The sequence below is a fragment of the Lycium barbarum genome, chromosome 9 (genome assembly GCF_019175385.1).
Source record: "Lycium barbarum isolate Lr01 chromosome 9, ASM1917538v2, whole genome shotgun sequence".
Lineage (NCBI taxonomy): Eukaryota > Viridiplantae > Streptophyta > Magnoliopsida > Solanales > Solanaceae > Lycium > Lycium barbarum.
In genome coordinates, this window is record NC_083345.1 from 7,468,837 (window position 1) to 7,487,027 (window position 18,191).

Consider the following 18,191-nt stretch of genomic DNA (forward strand, 5'->3'; position numbering starts at 1 on the left):
TCTCATGAAGAAACTATTTCATCTAACGATGATGGAAAATGCTCATGTTGCTGCACACGTAAATGAATTCAATACCATTGTAAATCAATTGTCATCTGTAAAAATTGACTTCGATGATGAAGTACAAGCTCTAATTTTGTTGGCATCCCTACCAAATAGTTGGGAGCCAATGAGAGCAGCGGTTAGTAATTCTGTCGGCAGTGACAAACTAAAGTTCAACGATGTTAGGGATCGTATCCTTGCTGAGGAGGTGCGCAGGACAGATTCGGGAGAGGCATCGACGAGTTCTGCTTTTAATGTTGAAAACAGAAGCAGAAATTATGACAGAAACTACAACCGAAATAGGGGCAGATCGAAGTCAAGGAATGGCAGGGGTCAATCCAGACCAGGACGAACACATGAGTGTTGGAACTGTGGAAAACCAGGTCACTTCAAGAAGAACTGCAGGGCGCCAAAGAAGGAGGACAACAAGGGGGCTGGAATCAACGCTGCTACGGAAGACATTGGCGATGCGTTGTTGCTATCGGTTGACAGCCCTATAGACTCTTGGGTGCTTGACTCAGGAGCGTCCTTTCATACCACCCCACATCATGATATAATGACAAACTACGTGGCTGGGAATCTCGGCATAGTTTATTTAGCCGATGGAGAGCCGCTAGATGTTGTTGGCACGGGAGACATTAATTTGAAGATGTCAAATGGATCCTCGTGGAAGATTACAAAAGTTAGACATGTTCCAAAGCTGATGCGAAACCTGATCTCAGTAGGTCAGCTTGATGATGAGGGATATGATCTCAATTTTGGTAATGGGTCTTGGAAGGTGGCGAAAGGTGCTATGGTAGTTGGCCGAGGAAAGAAGATTGGCACTCTCTACATGACGACTAGCTGTCGTGATACTGTTGCTGTGGTTGACAACACAAAGAAGACAGATTTGTGGCATTGTCGGCTTGGGCATATCAGCCAGAAGGGGATGAAGCTGTTGGTGACAAATGGCTTAATTCCGGAGCTGAAGACGGTGGACCTTCATACGTGTGAGAGCTGCATTCTCGGAAAACAAAAGCGAGTAAGCTTCTCAAGTGCAGGCAGAGAGTTGAAGGTCGAAAAGCTGGAATTGGTGCACACAGACGTGTGGGGACCTACCACTGTACCCTCCCTTGGAGGATCACACTACTACGTGACCTTCATTGATGATTCAACCAGGAAGGTATGGGTTTATTTTATGAAAAATAAATCCGATGTGTTTAGTGTATTCAAAAGATGGAAAGCCATGGTCGAGAATGAAACAAACCTCAAGTTGAAGTGTTTGAGGTCCGACAACGGCGGAGAATACACTGATGGTGATTTCAAACGGTACTGTGCCGATAATGGGATCAAGATGATGAAGACTATTCCTGGAACGCCGCAACAGAATGGAGTAGCCGAAAGAATGAACCGAACGTTGAACGAGCGTGCTCGGAGTATGAGAATACACTCTGGACTGCCCAAGACATTCTGGGCAGATGCAGTCAATACCGCGGCCTTCTTAATTAACCGAGGACCGTCAGTTCCCTTGGATTTCAGAATTCCAGAAGAAGTCTGGAGTGGCAAGAAGGTAAATCTTTCATTTCTGAAAGTGTTCGGTTGCTTATCATATGTTCATAATGATGATACGGCTAGAAGCAAGCTTGATCCAAAATCAAAGAAGTGTTACTTTATTGGCTATGGTGACACCGAGCTTGGGTACCGATTTTGGGATGAACAAAATCGGAAGATCATCCGAAGCAGGAATGTTGTCTTTAACGAAGAGGTACTGTACAAAGACAAGCTGCAAAAGAATTCAGAATGTCAGGACAAGGAATCGGAAATAGTCGATTTGAGGGACTTTCCGGCACCTGAGCCGCAGCCAGGTACAACCGAGGCAGAGGAACAAACAATCCGAGAAGGTGCTGATGAAAGTGCTGATTCTGAAACAAATGAACAGACGCCAATCACAGAGCTGCGTAGATCATCCAGGATCAGGAAGCCGCTTCACAGGTACTCTCCATCCCTCAACTACATTCTACTCACTGATAGAGGGGAGCCGGAATGTTATGAAGAAGCAATGCAAGTCGATGAATCGACTAAGTGGGAGCTGGCAATGAAGGATGAAATGGATTCACTATCGGCAAATCATACATGGGAATTATCCGAGTTGCCAAAGGATAAAAAGGCATTACAAAACAAATGGGTTTATCGGATAAAGGAAGAACCCAATGGAAGCAAGCGTTATAAAGCAAGGCTGGTTGCAAAGGGATTTTAACAGAAAGAAGGCATTGACTATACGGAGATCTTCTCTCCCGTAGTCAAGATGGTGACTATCAGAACTGTTCTTGGGCTGGTAGCAAAGGAAAATCTACATCTGCAACAGATGGACGTGAAAACTGCATTTCTTCACGGTGATCTAGACGAGGAAATCTACATGCGACAGCCGGAGGGATTCAAAATCAAAGGAAAGGAGAATCTGGTGTGCAAACTTCAAAAGAGTCTGTACGGACTAAAACAGGCTCCAAGACAGTGGTATTTAAAGTTTGACAGCTTTATGAAGAAAGCTGATTTTTCAAGGTGCGAGGCAGATCACTGCTGTTACTTCAAAAAATTTGAAAACTCGTACATGATACTGCTACTCTATGTCGACGACATGCTAATCGTAGGAGCAAACCTACGGGAGATTGATCGGTTGAAAAAAGGGTTATCGGAAGAGTTTGCAATGAAGGATTTGGGAGCTGCAAAGCAAATCCTTGGGATGAGAATCGACCGAAGCAAGGAGGGCATCAAACTCTCACAAGAAGAATATGTGAGGAAAGTTATCAAAAGGTTTAACATGCATGATGCCAAGCCAGTCAGCACTCCCTTGGCTGGACACTTTCGGTTGTCAAAGGATCAGTCGCCGACAACCGAGGATGAGAAGAAGCAGATGGACAAGATACCTTATGCATCTGCAATCGGTAGTCTTATGTATGCAATGATATGTACAAGGCCAGACATTGCACATGCAGTGGGAGTTGTCAGCCGATTTATGAGCAATCCGGGAAAGCAACACTGGGAGGCTGTGAAGTGGATATTCAGATATCTGAAAGGCAGCTCGAGTTCAGCTCTGTATTTCCGAAAATAAAAAACAAGATTGCAAGGGTATGTTGATGCTGACAACGGTGGTGATATTGATAGCAGAAAGAGCACATCCGGGTATGTTTACACCTTCGGAGGTACTGCAATCTCTTGGGTTTCCAAGTTGCAAAAGATAGTAGCTCTCTCTAGTTGTGAGGCTGAGTACGTTGCTGTGACGGAGGCCACAAAGGAAATGATGTGGCTACAATCTTTTCTGCGGGAATTGGATCAGGACCACGAGGGAAGTGTGCTATATTGTGATAGCCAAAGTGCCATTCATTTGGCAAAGAACCCGGTCTACCATGCTCGAACGAAGCACATACAACTCCGGTACCATTTCATTAGATCAGCTTTGGAAGATGGAGCGCTAGTGCTTGAGAAGATCGCAGGGAGTCAGAATCCAGCAGACATGCTGACAAAGGCAGTGACGATAGACAAACTGAAGCTATGCTCAGCTTCAGTTGGCCTGCACGAAGTATGAAACTAGGAAAGAGCTGCTGCATCGATCAAAGTGTGAAGACAAATTAAAATTAGTCTTCAAGTGGGAGATTTGTTGGGTGTGGAATTGGCCAAACAAGTCAATTCTTTTGTTCACATAGTCGTGATGTAAGCGCTTACCTCATGATAGTCGTGATGTAAGCGCTTACCTCATCATAGGAAATTCATTCCTATAAATAGGTAGCTTATGGTTCATTTGTAAAACACACCAAATTGAAGAAGACAACACATCCCAAAGAGAGAGAAAAATCTAAGAGAAATACTCTTAGTGAAAGGCCTAAGTAAGAGAAGGTCTTTGAGAGAATTTTCTGTGGTAAAATTCTTGAGTGTAATTGGGATTGGGGTTGTGAGGTTGAGTGTTGTAAACACTTGTAATATTTCTTCTTTAATAAGATCTGCAGCAGCAACGTGGACGTAGCTCTCACATTGAGGGTGAACCACTATAAATCTGTGTGTGTGCTATTTATTCTTCGCTTACATCACGGCGTAAGTAGGTTCTGTCTAAGGAGGTTGGTATTTAAGTGGTCCAGCTGTGACCCTCCAATCTTTCCTGGGAACCTGCTTACAAAGGTCGGATTTGGGATTCAAATCCTAACATTGTGTTCCTCCCCAAAGGAAAAAAAGGAAAATAAAAAGTAAAGTTTTACTAGTTGATATATTGTGTTAATTATTATTTCAATTAATGATATGGAAACACAAATTATTCAGACTACTGAATCTATACTGAGAATAATAGGTGCGAAGAAGAGAAAATCAAAGGGCAGAAATTAGGGAAAAAGAATTTTATGCCTACAGATTTAACCTTTATTTTATGAAATAAATTATGTACATATTTTATTATCAAAAGAAAGAAGAAAGACGAAATATAGAGGGAAAGGTCAAGGAAGGACTGCTGCCTTCATATCAAATTATCAATCAATTCCAAGTTTTACAAAATGTTGTCATTCTCAAGTCAATGCACAAGTGTAACACCTCATACTCCCGGGCTAAGGATTGAACCATTGAACCAAATGAGCTAGAAAAGATTCTAAGTGTCGGACACAGAGGGAGCTCGCAACGCGAGGCCCTTGCTCGCAATGGAGCTCGCGACACGAGCCTCAATGCGACCAAGGTGCTTACCTTGGAGCTCGTGATGCGAGCCAGTGGGACTTCTGCCCTGGGTCTATAAATACAACCCTTGAGCGTTTTATTCGGATTTGCACTTTCTAGACTTCGTTCTAAAGCCCTAAGCAGCAGTTTCTTTCGTTGGGAACTAGTCCACCACAGAAATAATAATCACGGTATTAATAACGGAATAAATAATGTAGCATGGAGATACGGTAATCAACAAGAATAAAACGAGCGATAATGACACTAAGATTTTTACCTGGAAACCCTTCTGAATAAGGGAAAAACCACAGGCCGAGAGGTGCAACTTATCACCAGAGCAAGGATTTTACACTTTGTACGTCTGAGTAAAATACTCCAAAGACTACTACACACTCAAAAGAAATAACCCTCTTTTGATTTTCCCACCTCACTACAATATCGCTCACACTCTCAATTTTTCCTCACAAACTATTTCCCTATCTATGAATGCCTCACTCTTCTTGCTCTCTTTTGTTTGGTGTGTTTGAATGAGAAGCCGATGGCTTCTATTTATAGGAAAAGTAGCCAAAACTTCAACCAATCAAAAGGATTAGTTTCCTTGCAAGCTGTTCCTACAACTTGACATTTGCATTGCAAAACTAAAACCCACGAACCAAATCCAACTTTTGGCCAAAACTTGTTTTGAAATCTAGACTTCTCTTTTTTTTTCCTTTTCATTTATGGGAATGGACCCCACAAATATCCTCTCATCCTCCCACGTCAAGGTAAGATCATTCTAACAATTACCAATCGATTCTAACACTCATTACATGAATCATCATCCAAAACATAGGATTTCCAAGGTAAATCCTTTCCAAGAGCTCAAATCAACGGTTTTGGTGTTCTTCGTCAAAGAATCGGTTTAGTTGGTTAGAACTGGAGCGATTAATGGTATGTAAGGCTAACTCTCTACGTGTGGAAACATCGTTGTTCTTTCGCACCCCACATTCTTCCACGATTACCATGAAATTCTCATCAAAAGTAGAGTTATGCCCTAGTTCATGAAAAGCCTTAATGCTATTGTACTTTATATGATGAAGCTTCGTAATTCCTTTCATGTATATCATTCCGAACATCATAAACTCATCACGTAATCCATGTATACTCATACCTTGATTTCCACGAGTTTCAATCATGAAACACAAAATGCTTATGAACTACTATTGCTCTAATTCCATGAATTCTCCATGATTCCATCTCTCATTTTGCGGTAGTTATTTGATTCAAACCAAGTGGAAAAATACAGTTTAAAGTACTATCATTCGAATAAAAGTCATAAAATGATCACAATGCAATATAAGATAGCGCAAAGTCCCATATAATGTTAAAAGCATGGAAGTTAGGCCTGCTTGCTCCAACGAACTCAAACCAACATTTAAAGCATTTCTTTTTGAACAACTTTAGAATTCATGGAATTCGTTAAAAATCCGCAAAGGAAGATTCGTCTTAACTTACCTCGTCTTAGCCCTCCAACTAAGCACGACAAGGCTCAACGAGTCCAACTCAATTCAATCTACACAATTGTAACCGTTTTTTTATCAATTTGAATTCAATGAAATTCAACTCAAACTCATTTAGAGTTCCATAAGTTGAAAAGATGCCCTTTTTCAATTCAAATCCCCATTCACTCCTCAAATTCCACATTTCAAGTCGTTTAAATGTAATAATACATGGTGTCACACCCCATTTTAACCGGGTCGATTTAGGAGTATGACGTATTGGTGATTCCTGTTTATTTTATTTGAGGAGTCGCCACCTAATTAATTTTAAAGGTGAATTAGGACACCTAGAGGTTAACTAAGGCAAAGTTAAAACTAAACCTCAATTAATAGTCTGCTTAACTAATGTGATTCCAGGTAAGAGCTCTATATTATCCTAAAGGGAAGGGGTTAGGCATCCTTTAGAATCCGTTAACTACGGTTATCCGACCAACTTAGGTTAATTAATTGAAGTCAAAGATGTAAATATAATATTTAAAATTAACGAAAATAGCTTATAGATAATGCTAAAGTTTTAAAGAAAATATAAAGTGTTGCTTTAGAGAAAATATAATGATTTGCATAAAAGAAGATTTTAAATGTCATTTCGAATAAAACTTATAAAAATTGCTAAAGCTCTAAGTAATAATGCTTTCGAAAATAAGATTTGCATAGAATATATAAATAGAAGAAAACACAGGTTTTGTGCAATGTTTTAATAAATATTTGAAACAACTCAAATGGCGAGATATTAATAATTCTTTTATTTTCACGATTTAAGAGTATAAACAAAGATACAAAATAAATAATGTGAATCTTAAATAAAACTTGTATTGTGTCAATATGGTTATGTAGAAAGGCTTTATTTTTTTTTTCAAAAAAATATGATGGAAAAGAGACATAAATTTCCTTCCTTTCCGTTGGTTTTGTTAAAACGATGGGTGATAGATTCCAAATTTGAAGAGTTATTTACAGAAATATGCTTGAATTTATATTTTATATATAATAGTGGTGTTTTGAAAATAAAAAATATGAATTTATGCCATCAATTATTCTGGAAACAAATATTATAGATTCTATGAATAATTTTAATGTGTAGAGAAGAAAATGAAACTTATGGGATTCATTATTGGTTTTATTTAAACTAATTACCCATTGCTAAACTAAACCTTCTAATTTTACTAAGGTTCATCTAGGTTAGTCATACAAAGCAAATAAAAGTATACAACAGTAAAATAAGATAGAGGGAAAGAAAATTGAATGGATCTGGCCCATTTTCCTGGCCCAACTACTGCGGACTGTTCCTGCTATTGGGCTTCGGCCCAGTAACTTCCACTGTAGGGCTGCAGTCTACTGCTGCTATATGGGCTTTGGCCCAATAATAATTTTTATATGCTGTCGCGGATGGACTGATGGAGAATGACTCAAGCGGATTTCGTTGGGCTTTTAGCCCAACACCGGATGTGGAAGAAGAACGAGTCCCTCGGACTCGTATGACTCGTATGCGATGGTCATGCATAAAACGAAAGAAAAAAAATTAGTATATAATAACGGATTAGGACATAAGTAAAGAAACTAAGTATGCAAATTGAATTAGCACATAACGCAATAATAAGACAATTAGAGAAAATGTGCAAGCTCAAATGAGACAACGATAAAGAAAAACAACTGAAGCCCATATGACTTGTTTCACATTACTGAATAACTTAAGCCCATCAAAGTCATATTCCGCATTTTGAACAGAGGTCCATCGAATAGAGAAAGGAATTCTAACATCCTCAATACTTAATGGTAGAATTGACTGTCTAGGATGATACTTTCAATATACATTAGACATACTATCATACACATGTCAGGATAGGTGCACAGAGTTGAATATACTTTGTATATGTGAACCTATACTCCCTACAAACTATAGCCATTCAGTCATATAAAGAAGAAATAAGAAAGAGCAATCGTGCCAAGTCATTCGACACGTAAAGAATCCTATATAGGCATTGTCAAAGGATAAAAAATAAACTGAAAACACACCAACTACCAGATCAGTATAAAATAAATCTTATTCCATTTGAAGCTTTCTTCAAGCACGACCCACCACAACAATGGACATCACAAATATTATATATATATATATATATATATATATATATATATATATATATATATATATATATGTTGTAAAAATGTGCATAAACAGAAATAACATTGAAATAATATTAAGGGATACATGGCAACAAAATAGATTGGCCCACTACCCATTATACCCAGGAAAACAAGCAGTAAATTCCACCGTATGAATTGATGTAATAAGTAGGAAACATGAAACAAACATCAGAAGTATAACTTTTATGTACTAATAAGCCAAAGGTTTATCTGAAGCCTCAAATATATGATCCTTTCAGTTCAGTTTCCAACACCAGGGCTGGGAATATCTCCATGTTGTCTATGGACAGTTAATTAATGAAATGACCCAAAATGGTTTGTCTGACTTGAGACTTATGAGGTTTAACATTGCTTTGGGACCTCAACCAATGAAGTTATGTCAACTGCTCAGAGACAAAATGCTAAGATAAAGTCAGATTTTTAACGTTTTAAAGAATTAAAAAAAAATGACACTCGAGATATTAACTTAATGCTAGATTTTATTAACAAAGCTAATTTATAAAACGTGATTCCTTATAATACCTGAAAATACTGCAACGAACGTTACATGTTCACAAGTTAAATCTCAGACAGAAAATAAAATATCTAAAACATGATTTTCTTGAAAACAATCTCAACAATTTCATCCAAGAAAGAGAGCAGAAATGAAGTTGCATTTACCTTCCGCGGGGGCAATGAGCCATCTCAACTTCATCAAATAGCTTACAAGAATGACTTAGTTAAAAACATTTCCTATTCTACAGTTGGTTTAAAGATAGCCAGACCAGGAAATGCTTACGCACACCATAAACAATTTGTTCTAGACATCTCATTGGGCTCGCTTAAGCAGGGAGTAAACATTTCACGACCTAGTAGAAAAGGAACTAACATGTTCATCAAATTATGCTAAGTATAGGATTGAACATTTAATCAAACATACATACACTCTTGATATACTCATGATAATGTTGCAATCTAAAGTTACATCTAAGCTCCATATATGTTCAATTCACACAATGGTGAGAAAACAGGGCTAAAGCATACTATGCCTACTTTACAGAAAAAAGGATTCATGCCATTCTGGGCTTTCAAACAAATGCTCAAACCAACAGTGCCATTTGCTTTAAAATAAGCAAGCTGAATCGCATACTTATGCATGTTGGCATACCAACCAGTATTGCGCAGACAAAGAGGCATACGAAGGCATAAATGACCATTCTTCATATATGAAGACATATTTTATTTTCAAATATACCCTGAATCATCCAGACACGTATAGCAGTAATCTCAATCAATACATAAAAATGAGCTAAGCCCCTTTAAAGTACCTCTATTGTATTGTAGGCCATGAGCCAATCCAATAACGCAGAGAAACAACATGAGAGTATTTATTAAAAGAAATGAAAAACAACATTTTACTCAGCATCAACAACGTTCTACAGTTCTGCACTTCAGTTAAATGAAGACCCGTTCCGATAAGTGGATCGAAGGTTTAACAGTTTCTTAAATTTATTCATATACAAAGGAGCATCACCTCCAAACTAATGCGTAAAGATACATGATCCTAGACTAATTAAACATGTTGTCAGAAGTTGAAATAGGTGTAACATCGATCGAACTGATTACTCAACATATTGAATCCAGGCTAAACATGGGCCCCAGCTAACAAATAAGCAGGAATTAAATGCCCTTAAACATGACTAAACTTTACAAATGATAAAATACGATTAGACCCAACTAATTTTAATGTATACAATTCTGGTTTAACTAACAAACAATATAACTATCCTAATCAAGCCTATCATTAGCACTAAAACTAAACACATATCATAAACAGTATAAGCGACAATTTAAACAAACAGGAATAGCTAAGAGAGGGGATTTACCTTCTTCGGGTGCAGCGAAGTGAGGTGAAGGTCTCCAATCTACACTCGATTACTATGAAATCTAAGCTTGAATCCACTCAGACCCGCCACGGTAACAAGGGCCAAAATAAAAGATGATTTAGTATCTCAACTGAAAATCAAGGAATGTTTTTAGAGCGAAAAAAGAAGGTTGTTCTTCTCCTTTAAGGCGACTGGAAAACTTAAATTCGTGGGGGGATTTCGTGACCAGAAAAAATAAAACGAAACTCCAGATTCTTTGGGGTTTTCGACTTTGATCTTTAAAAAGTTTCTATGGCTAAAACAAATTTGTCATCCGCGTTCCACCTCTCCAAAAATCCCCCCTTTAATGACTTAGAAACGATTATTTATAGGGAGATTCTAGGGTTTGTTGCGAAGAAGAGAGAGAGGAGCGGGGGGACAGGAGAACGTGGGGTGGCAGAAGCGTGGGGGAGACAAACAGAAGTGGGGGGGAGCGGCATGGTGGAGAGGAGAGAAGAGAGACGAAGGGAAGAGAGAGAAGGGGGGAGCGCGGCGGAAAAATGGGAAAGGGAAAATGAAGGGGATAGGAACCCTACCCGTTTTCAATTAATTAAGAAAACGGGTCGGGTCCCTTTTTTGGGTTGGATCGGGTTAATGGATAATGGGCTGGTTTAATTTCTTTTGGACTGTTATTAAGTGAATGGGCTGGCCAAAATTAAAAGGATGGGCTGGGGTGAATTAAAATGTGGCCACATAAATTAAAATGTGGACTGGTTTTGTGAATTGGTCCGAAAATAATATGAGTTGATTGGGAAAATAAAGGCCTATTTAAATAATTTGTATTAAAATATTATTTATATAAAATATGCAATCATTAATGCTCAGATAAAAAAAATGGCGTTGTAATAGCCGTGCAATAATATTTCGAAAATCCACAGTAAAATAAATACTATTATTTAATTATGCAAAGATAAATGCGATGCGTGTGCGTAAGCTGGTAAAATGTCGAAATGATAGAAAATTGTGAATTATAATAATAGTAATAAATAATAATAATAATAATAATAATAATAATAAGTGATAAATGATAAATGATGATGAGGATAGCTGGTAACTGTAATAGAATAATGCAATGCCGGTATTGATAAAAGGCTAATAATTATAGTAAAACATAATGTATATATTTTTTATTTTCCAAAAATATTAGAAGCATAAATAGGTATTTCGGAGGAGAGGCGGGACAAAATTGGGTGTCAACACATGGTACTTCCCAAGTCATTAGAACAATTACCCAAATCATTATTTAAACCTAGATTACTATTCATCATCTCTTTTACAAGATCCAGTTTTAAGTTTACTTTAATGTCATACACTTACAGTAGCAATGTCTACTCAATATTAGCTTCTACAGGTGTATTTATTTATACACAATAAATGAGAGTTGGGGTCTGAAATTACCTTTCTTGAAGAAAAATCATACCTTGAAGATTCTTACTCAATTTAGCACTTTGATATTTGATTTCTTTTGAAGCTTGGGCATGAGCAGCTTGATTTTTTAAGGTATTTCATCCTTATCCTTAGCCTCCATTCACACTGAGATGGAGAAATAAGGATCAACAACTTCATATTTTCCTTTTTTTGTTTTTTTCAAGCTTCTTTTAATGATTCTCATCCTTAGCTGTCTTGATTTGACATTACTCCGTCCGATCCATTTTACTTGTCATATTTTTTTCTTGCACGAACAATATTAGCTAATAGAATAATTTGATTAAGGGTGTGTTTTGTACGAACGAAAATATTTTTTATGAAAAATATTTTATCGAAAAATAAATGGACTTCTTATTTATGTTTTATTTTTTGGTAAGCAAGCAAAAAATATACTAATCCAATAGCATTTATATGGTAATCTAACAAAACACGATACGGTGGCATAGGGTGTGGAGTGGGGGTTCAAGGGTGAAGGGGGTGGGATGGTCAAGAGATGGGGGTTGGGGGAGTTTGGTAGGTGAGAAGGAGACAATGAACTTAGAACGTCACTTACTGAACTGTTTTTCCTACTTCATTAGAAAAATCATTTTTTTTTATATTTAAGGAATTTATTTTCCTAGAGAAAATATTTTTCAAAATATTTTGACCAATCAAACATAGGAAAATTGAAAAATATTTTCTGGGAAAGGTTTTCCTCCATACCAAACACACCCTAAATTATTTTTATTTATTCTTTGATCTCTATTTAATATTACTCTTTTTTTTCACCACATTAATATCTCTCTACATTTATTAAATAAGGGTAAAGATGAAAACTAATAACTAATTATATCTTGATTTTTGAAAATAATAACAATTTTGGACCATCTATTAGTAAGAACGACAACTAAAATGGACCGGAGAAAGAATTAATAAGAAGAACTTTTATTATACTCTTATGTATATTGTTAATAAGTAGTAAATATTTATAAAAACAAGGTTGAGCTAATCTAATTACCATAACAATGTGTAGGCTCTTCACATTTAGGTTTTCTATGCTAAGTAATCTATGTTTATTACTTGCAAAAACGATTAATATTAAGAGTAAAATAAATAAAAAATTACCTGATTATATCTTGATTTTTTTGAAATGATAATTATTTTTGGACCAATTATTTTTTATAAGCACGACAACTAAAACAGACTGCAAGGAGTACTTAATAAGACCTGAAATGTGACCTCTCCTTCTTAATCCCTCCGGCTCATATTACTTGTCTACTTTTTTCTTTACACATTCTTTAAGAAATCATAAATAAATGTATACTTTTACAACATTACTCTTATCTCTCTGATAAATTGTACTCTAAATCAACATTGGTTACTTTAAAAAAAACAATTAATGTTAAGTTCAAAATATGAAAACTCTAATTAATTCTATCTTGGTTTTGTAAATGGACAAGTATTTTGGGATGAATATTTTTAGTAATGTGCACACCTAATATGGGATGAGAGAGTAACTTTTATTACTCCATCCAGATAAAAAATAGTATCCATTTAGCCAATTGTGCACTCCTTAAGAAAATACTGATTTCTAGGTAAATATAGATAATTTGACTAAACTATCCTTAATTATATAAATATTGAGATTTGATCACTTAACACTTAATAAGAACAATTTTGGAAGAATAAGATTAATTGTTTATTGATTAGGTAAGTGAACACTCTTTTGAAGGAAAAAACATAATAAGTGGATACTCTTTTTAATTCGGAGAGAGTAAAATCAAATCTTGGGCTTTGACCTATGCGATTCTTTACTTCTTTTCAGTTTTTAATCAAAAGGGCCTTAAAATATGGCAAACTTATGTGTATTTTCGCATGTATTTTGTGTATTTGGGCGAGACTCTCCCATTACCCATACAAGGAGATGAAGCTAGGAAAAATATGTGAGAAAAGAAATGTTATTGGCCAAGTTCGAACCTGGGCGGGCAGTGTGAGAGCCTCGCTCAATAACCACTTTAGCCACTGCAACTTTATGTATTTTGGTGTAGGTACAAATGGTAATTTATAAAATCACTATAGCTACTAAATATAAATAAATTAAAAGATAGTTATTATCAATAATTACCTCTTAAAAGAAGTTACACCAAGTGAAAATTCCTTAAAATATAGGGAAATTAAGCCCAATAGCCACTACTATTTACAAGATTTGACCCAACTATTAGTTTATTACGGGAATTTGCATTATTGTCCTTATTCGGGGTGGTCTTTAATTTTGTCCCTCAAATTGTTGGTCTTTAATTTTTGCCTTTCGCTTAAAATACATTGAGATTCTAGATTCGACTCAGGCAAAGTAAAAAATAAATAAATCGCAAGGCAAAATTTCGTTGCAAAAGTAGGCATATTCGGGCAAAAGTTAGGCTTAAGGCCTACCTTTTGTAGAAATCCAACAAAGTAAAAGTTTTTTTTTTTTTTTTTTGATCTTAAGGCAGAATCAAACTTTTCGTGAAGCCTTGCCTTGTAATTTTTTTTATTTTGACTAAGCAAAAATTTGAACTCGAAACCTTGAATATTTTTGGTCACCTTTTTAAGAGAAAGACAAAAATTAAAGATCAGTATTTTCAGGGACAAAAATTAAAGACAAGTGCCTTTGAAGGCCAATCCGTGCAGAAAAATGGTTTATTACCTGTTGAGTCCCAATAGTCATTCAGTTTCCCCTTAACAAATCAGATGGCATTCTTGGCGTACGTGCCAAATATTACCATTTTCCGAAAACCACGGTGTCAAATGTTCCTGTCATTTTATATATTCTTCTTTTTCTTTTTCTGATTTTGCCTTGGAAACAATTTTATCTTGAGAACAGGCTACCCCAAAATCTGAAAAACCCAAACTTGGAATGTCTTTTTAGACCAAATTCTATTTTGACTAAAGTATCCCAAGACAGCAGGACCATATATTCATCCTTGCGAGAGACAATAAACCCATTTCCTTGCAGTAGACGTTTAGTTATCAAAATATATAGAAAAGGAAGAAAACAAATTCATATACATTATTTATAGTATATAGTGTGTTTAAAAAGGCATCAAGCAGATGCAAAAGTTACAAAAGAAGTTAAGCAACTTATATATAGCTCTACAGAACATACACATTATCTATACACTACAATTTGAGTTGGTTTCGTGTGTGTACATGATTATACTAAGCATATATATTATATATACAGAGTATATGTAATGTTTATATATAGCACAAAACATATACATTATCTATACAACGATGATGTATTGGGCTACATCGGCCGCAAACTAGATGTGTGGGTTATTTCCCCTAAAATATAACTATTGACCGGAAAGTACAACTTTAATCGAAACATTACGAGCCAAAGAGCATCAGTTGGAAATACTTTGCTCTTTAAAGATTTTTAATAACTAGACTAATGATCTAGTCATAATACCTTGTCTTGGCACTGAGACATCATTTGCTTAACTTTTTGAGTATTTTTCAGCTCATACCAAATGACAAGTATATGCTAAGAGTTTTGTCAGTTTATCAGCTTTGTATAGAAATATCTCTGATTAATGTTTGATCTGCTACGCATTTTCTATATACTAGCCATGGATGATTACTAATATACTTGCAGTATTTAAGCAATTCATAGTCTTTGTTTTAATAAAAAGATACTGGAGTTTCCTCTAGTTCTTTTCTCGGATCGATTCAGCATGTCACCATTTGACGATTCTTGGTGTTAGTCATGGAGATACAAGTGCAAGGATGCCCTCACTGTCATATTAAATAACAATATTTATTGAGAAAACAAACTCATTTATGCTGTAGTCTTGTTCTTTTTTGGTGATTCTTAGTTATTAATGAGTTATGTCTACTGTCAATAGAAACTAGCTCCATGACTACAATTAGCTAACATGTTGAAAGATTTTAGTTCTGTTCTGCTTAATCTAGCACTACAGCATCTTATCCTCATCTTCTTTTTGGGGTTGAGTGGTGGGGCTTGTGTGTGGAGGGGGGGGGGGGGGGTGTCAGTGGGTTCAGACAGTGACCAAAAAAAGGGACTAAAAATAACTAACACGCGTCTTTTATTTTCTTGTGCTTCAAACAGCTGCTTTGTTGGTATGAAGTGACAATTGTGGTCCAAGAGTCTAAGTTAGTGGCTCTTGTTGAAAAAGTAAACTAGATTCATACCAAGTACATGAATTTAACTAGGTCATGTAATGGGAAATTAATGATAAGATGAATGTATGCTAGTGGCTCATTGACAATAACTCTGACCACTATTTAGGTATGACCAAATGGGAAATTATTGTTAAGATGAATGTATGCTAGTGGCTCATTGAAAATAACTCTGACCACTATTTAGGTATGACCAAATATCCAAATGTTCACTTCCTTCTTTCCTCATCTTGAGAAATCCTCCACATCTTAGAAATATCTGCAGTAAAAATCATCAGCCTTTTAACCCTTGATAGCCTCTTATATTTTTATGGATAGGGAAGATAGTGTTTTGCATAGAGAAGTCGCATTTTTAATACCCCATTAGGTCCTAAGAACCTCAGGAAAGAAGATGGTAGTCTCTAGCACTAATGATTTTCAGGCCAATGTTCAGAGTAGTTATGACAAAATGAGTGAGTTAAAAGCCTTTGATGATACTAAGGCTGGTGTCAAAGGGCTTGTTGATGCTGGAATTTCAGAGGTGCCTCAAATATTCATTCTACCACCAAAAAACAGACCAGAGTCCTTGGATACACGTGAAACACAGTTCACTTTTCCAGTGATAGACCTTGAAGGTATTGCCAATGATCCAGTCAAGCATAAAGAGATTGTGGACAAAGTTCGAGATGCATCGGAGACATGGGGTTTCTTCCATGTGGTTAATCATGGAATTCCGACATCCGTCCTGGAAGAAATGCAGCAAGGAGCACGACAGTTTTTTGAGCAAGATGTCGAGGTTAAGAAAAAGTATTACTCTCGAGATACTACGAAAAAGGTTCTTCACTCTAGCAATTTTGATTTGTATAGCCCTTCTGTTCCAGCTGCAAATTGGAGAGACTCACTTTTCTGTTTAATGGCTCCTGATCCTCTCAGTCCAGAAGAATTGCCAACAGCATGCGGGTAAATGTTATGAACTTATAGAAAACCAACCAAATTCATTTTTTACCTAGTAACTAAATATGTATCCTGCTATGACAAAAAACAATAATAAGCCATGACCTATGCTGTGGTTATGTGCTTCTTACAACTGATTTATGATTAATGTTAGTTTTGGTGGATATTGTTGGGGAACTAGGTAATTCAACTAGAAATCTGGTCCCTTTGAGCCAATTGAGTATATTTTGTTTTCTCAAATATCGACATGTGACATATCATCAATTTTGTTGAAATTACTGCAGAGATATACTAATGGAGTACTCTAAGCATGTGATGAAATTGGGCTGCTCCTTGCTTGAATTATTGTCAGAAGGTCTCGGTCTTGATCGTTGCCATCTGAAAGATATGGATTGCGCAGAGGGCCTCGGTATTTTGGGCCATTATTATCCAGCATGCCCTCAGCCAGAACTCACGATAGGCACCAACAAACATTCTGACAATGATTTTATCACAGTGCTTCTACAAGATCACATCGGAGGACTCCAAGTGCGTCACCAGAATCAGTGGGTTGATGTTCCTCCTACACCGGGTGCTCTTGTGGTGAACATAGGAGATCTTCTGCAGGCTAGTATTCTTTTTCTTTTCTAAACCATTTACTCAATAAGAATGAATATAACACATTATTTGGTACTGACACCAGTTGTGCTTATTGACATTGTTGCTACTTTTGTTTTCAGCTTATTTCAAATGACAAGTACATAAGTGTTGAGCACAGAGTATTGGCAAATAAAGTTGGACCACGAATATCAGTTGCATGCTTCTTCTACACAGGTTCAATGCCATCTTCCAAGCTTTATGGACCGATTACTGAATTGTTGTCAGAAGATAATCCTCCAAAATATCGTGCAACTACAGTGAAAGACTACCGTGATCACTTCCGTAAAAAAGGTCTAGATGGAACTTCTGCATTGTCGCACTACAAGATCTAATCCTAATGTAACAATTGAATTTATGATGAGAACGGAGAATTTTACTTTTGATGCTTGTTTGGATGGTTATTACCTATCGTATTGTATCGTATTGTTACTTTAAGTTCAATGGTTGTTTTCATTGTTACTTAAATATTATTGTATTGTATCATTAAATCCATCATTATGTAATAGCTAAAAGTACCGATTTATTTAAGGAACAATTTGGTGTGATCACGTCGTTACCTTTTTTTCCCCTTTGCTTGTTATTTAATAATTCTTTTTTATCATTTACCATACCTTTTTTATAGTAACTCTACTCTGTACCCTACTTTTTTTATTGATCAAAGTATAACTACTGACCGGAAATTACAAATTCTAGCGAAACGTTACGTGCCAAAGAGCATCACTTGGAAATACTTTGC

General features: G+C 36.3%; 1 protein-coding gene across 1 annotated transcript; it reads left to right on the top strand.

Annotated features, from left to right (window-relative positions):
- The first annotated feature begins 16,010 nt into the window (after positions 1-16,010).
- LOC132610818 (1-aminocyclopropane-1-carboxylate oxidase homolog) lies at positions 16,011-18,000 on the top strand. The gene is made up of 3 exons (XM_060325226.1): positions 16,011-16,822; positions 17,101-17,422; positions 17,536-18,000. Exons 1-3 carry the CDS (start codon positions 16,275-16,277, stop codon positions 17,785-17,787), a joined length of 1,122 nt encoding a protein of 373 aa, XP_060181209.1. The 5' UTR covers positions 16,011-16,274; the 3' UTR covers positions 17,788-18,000.
- The last annotated feature ends 191 nt before the right edge of the window (positions 18,001-18,191 follow it).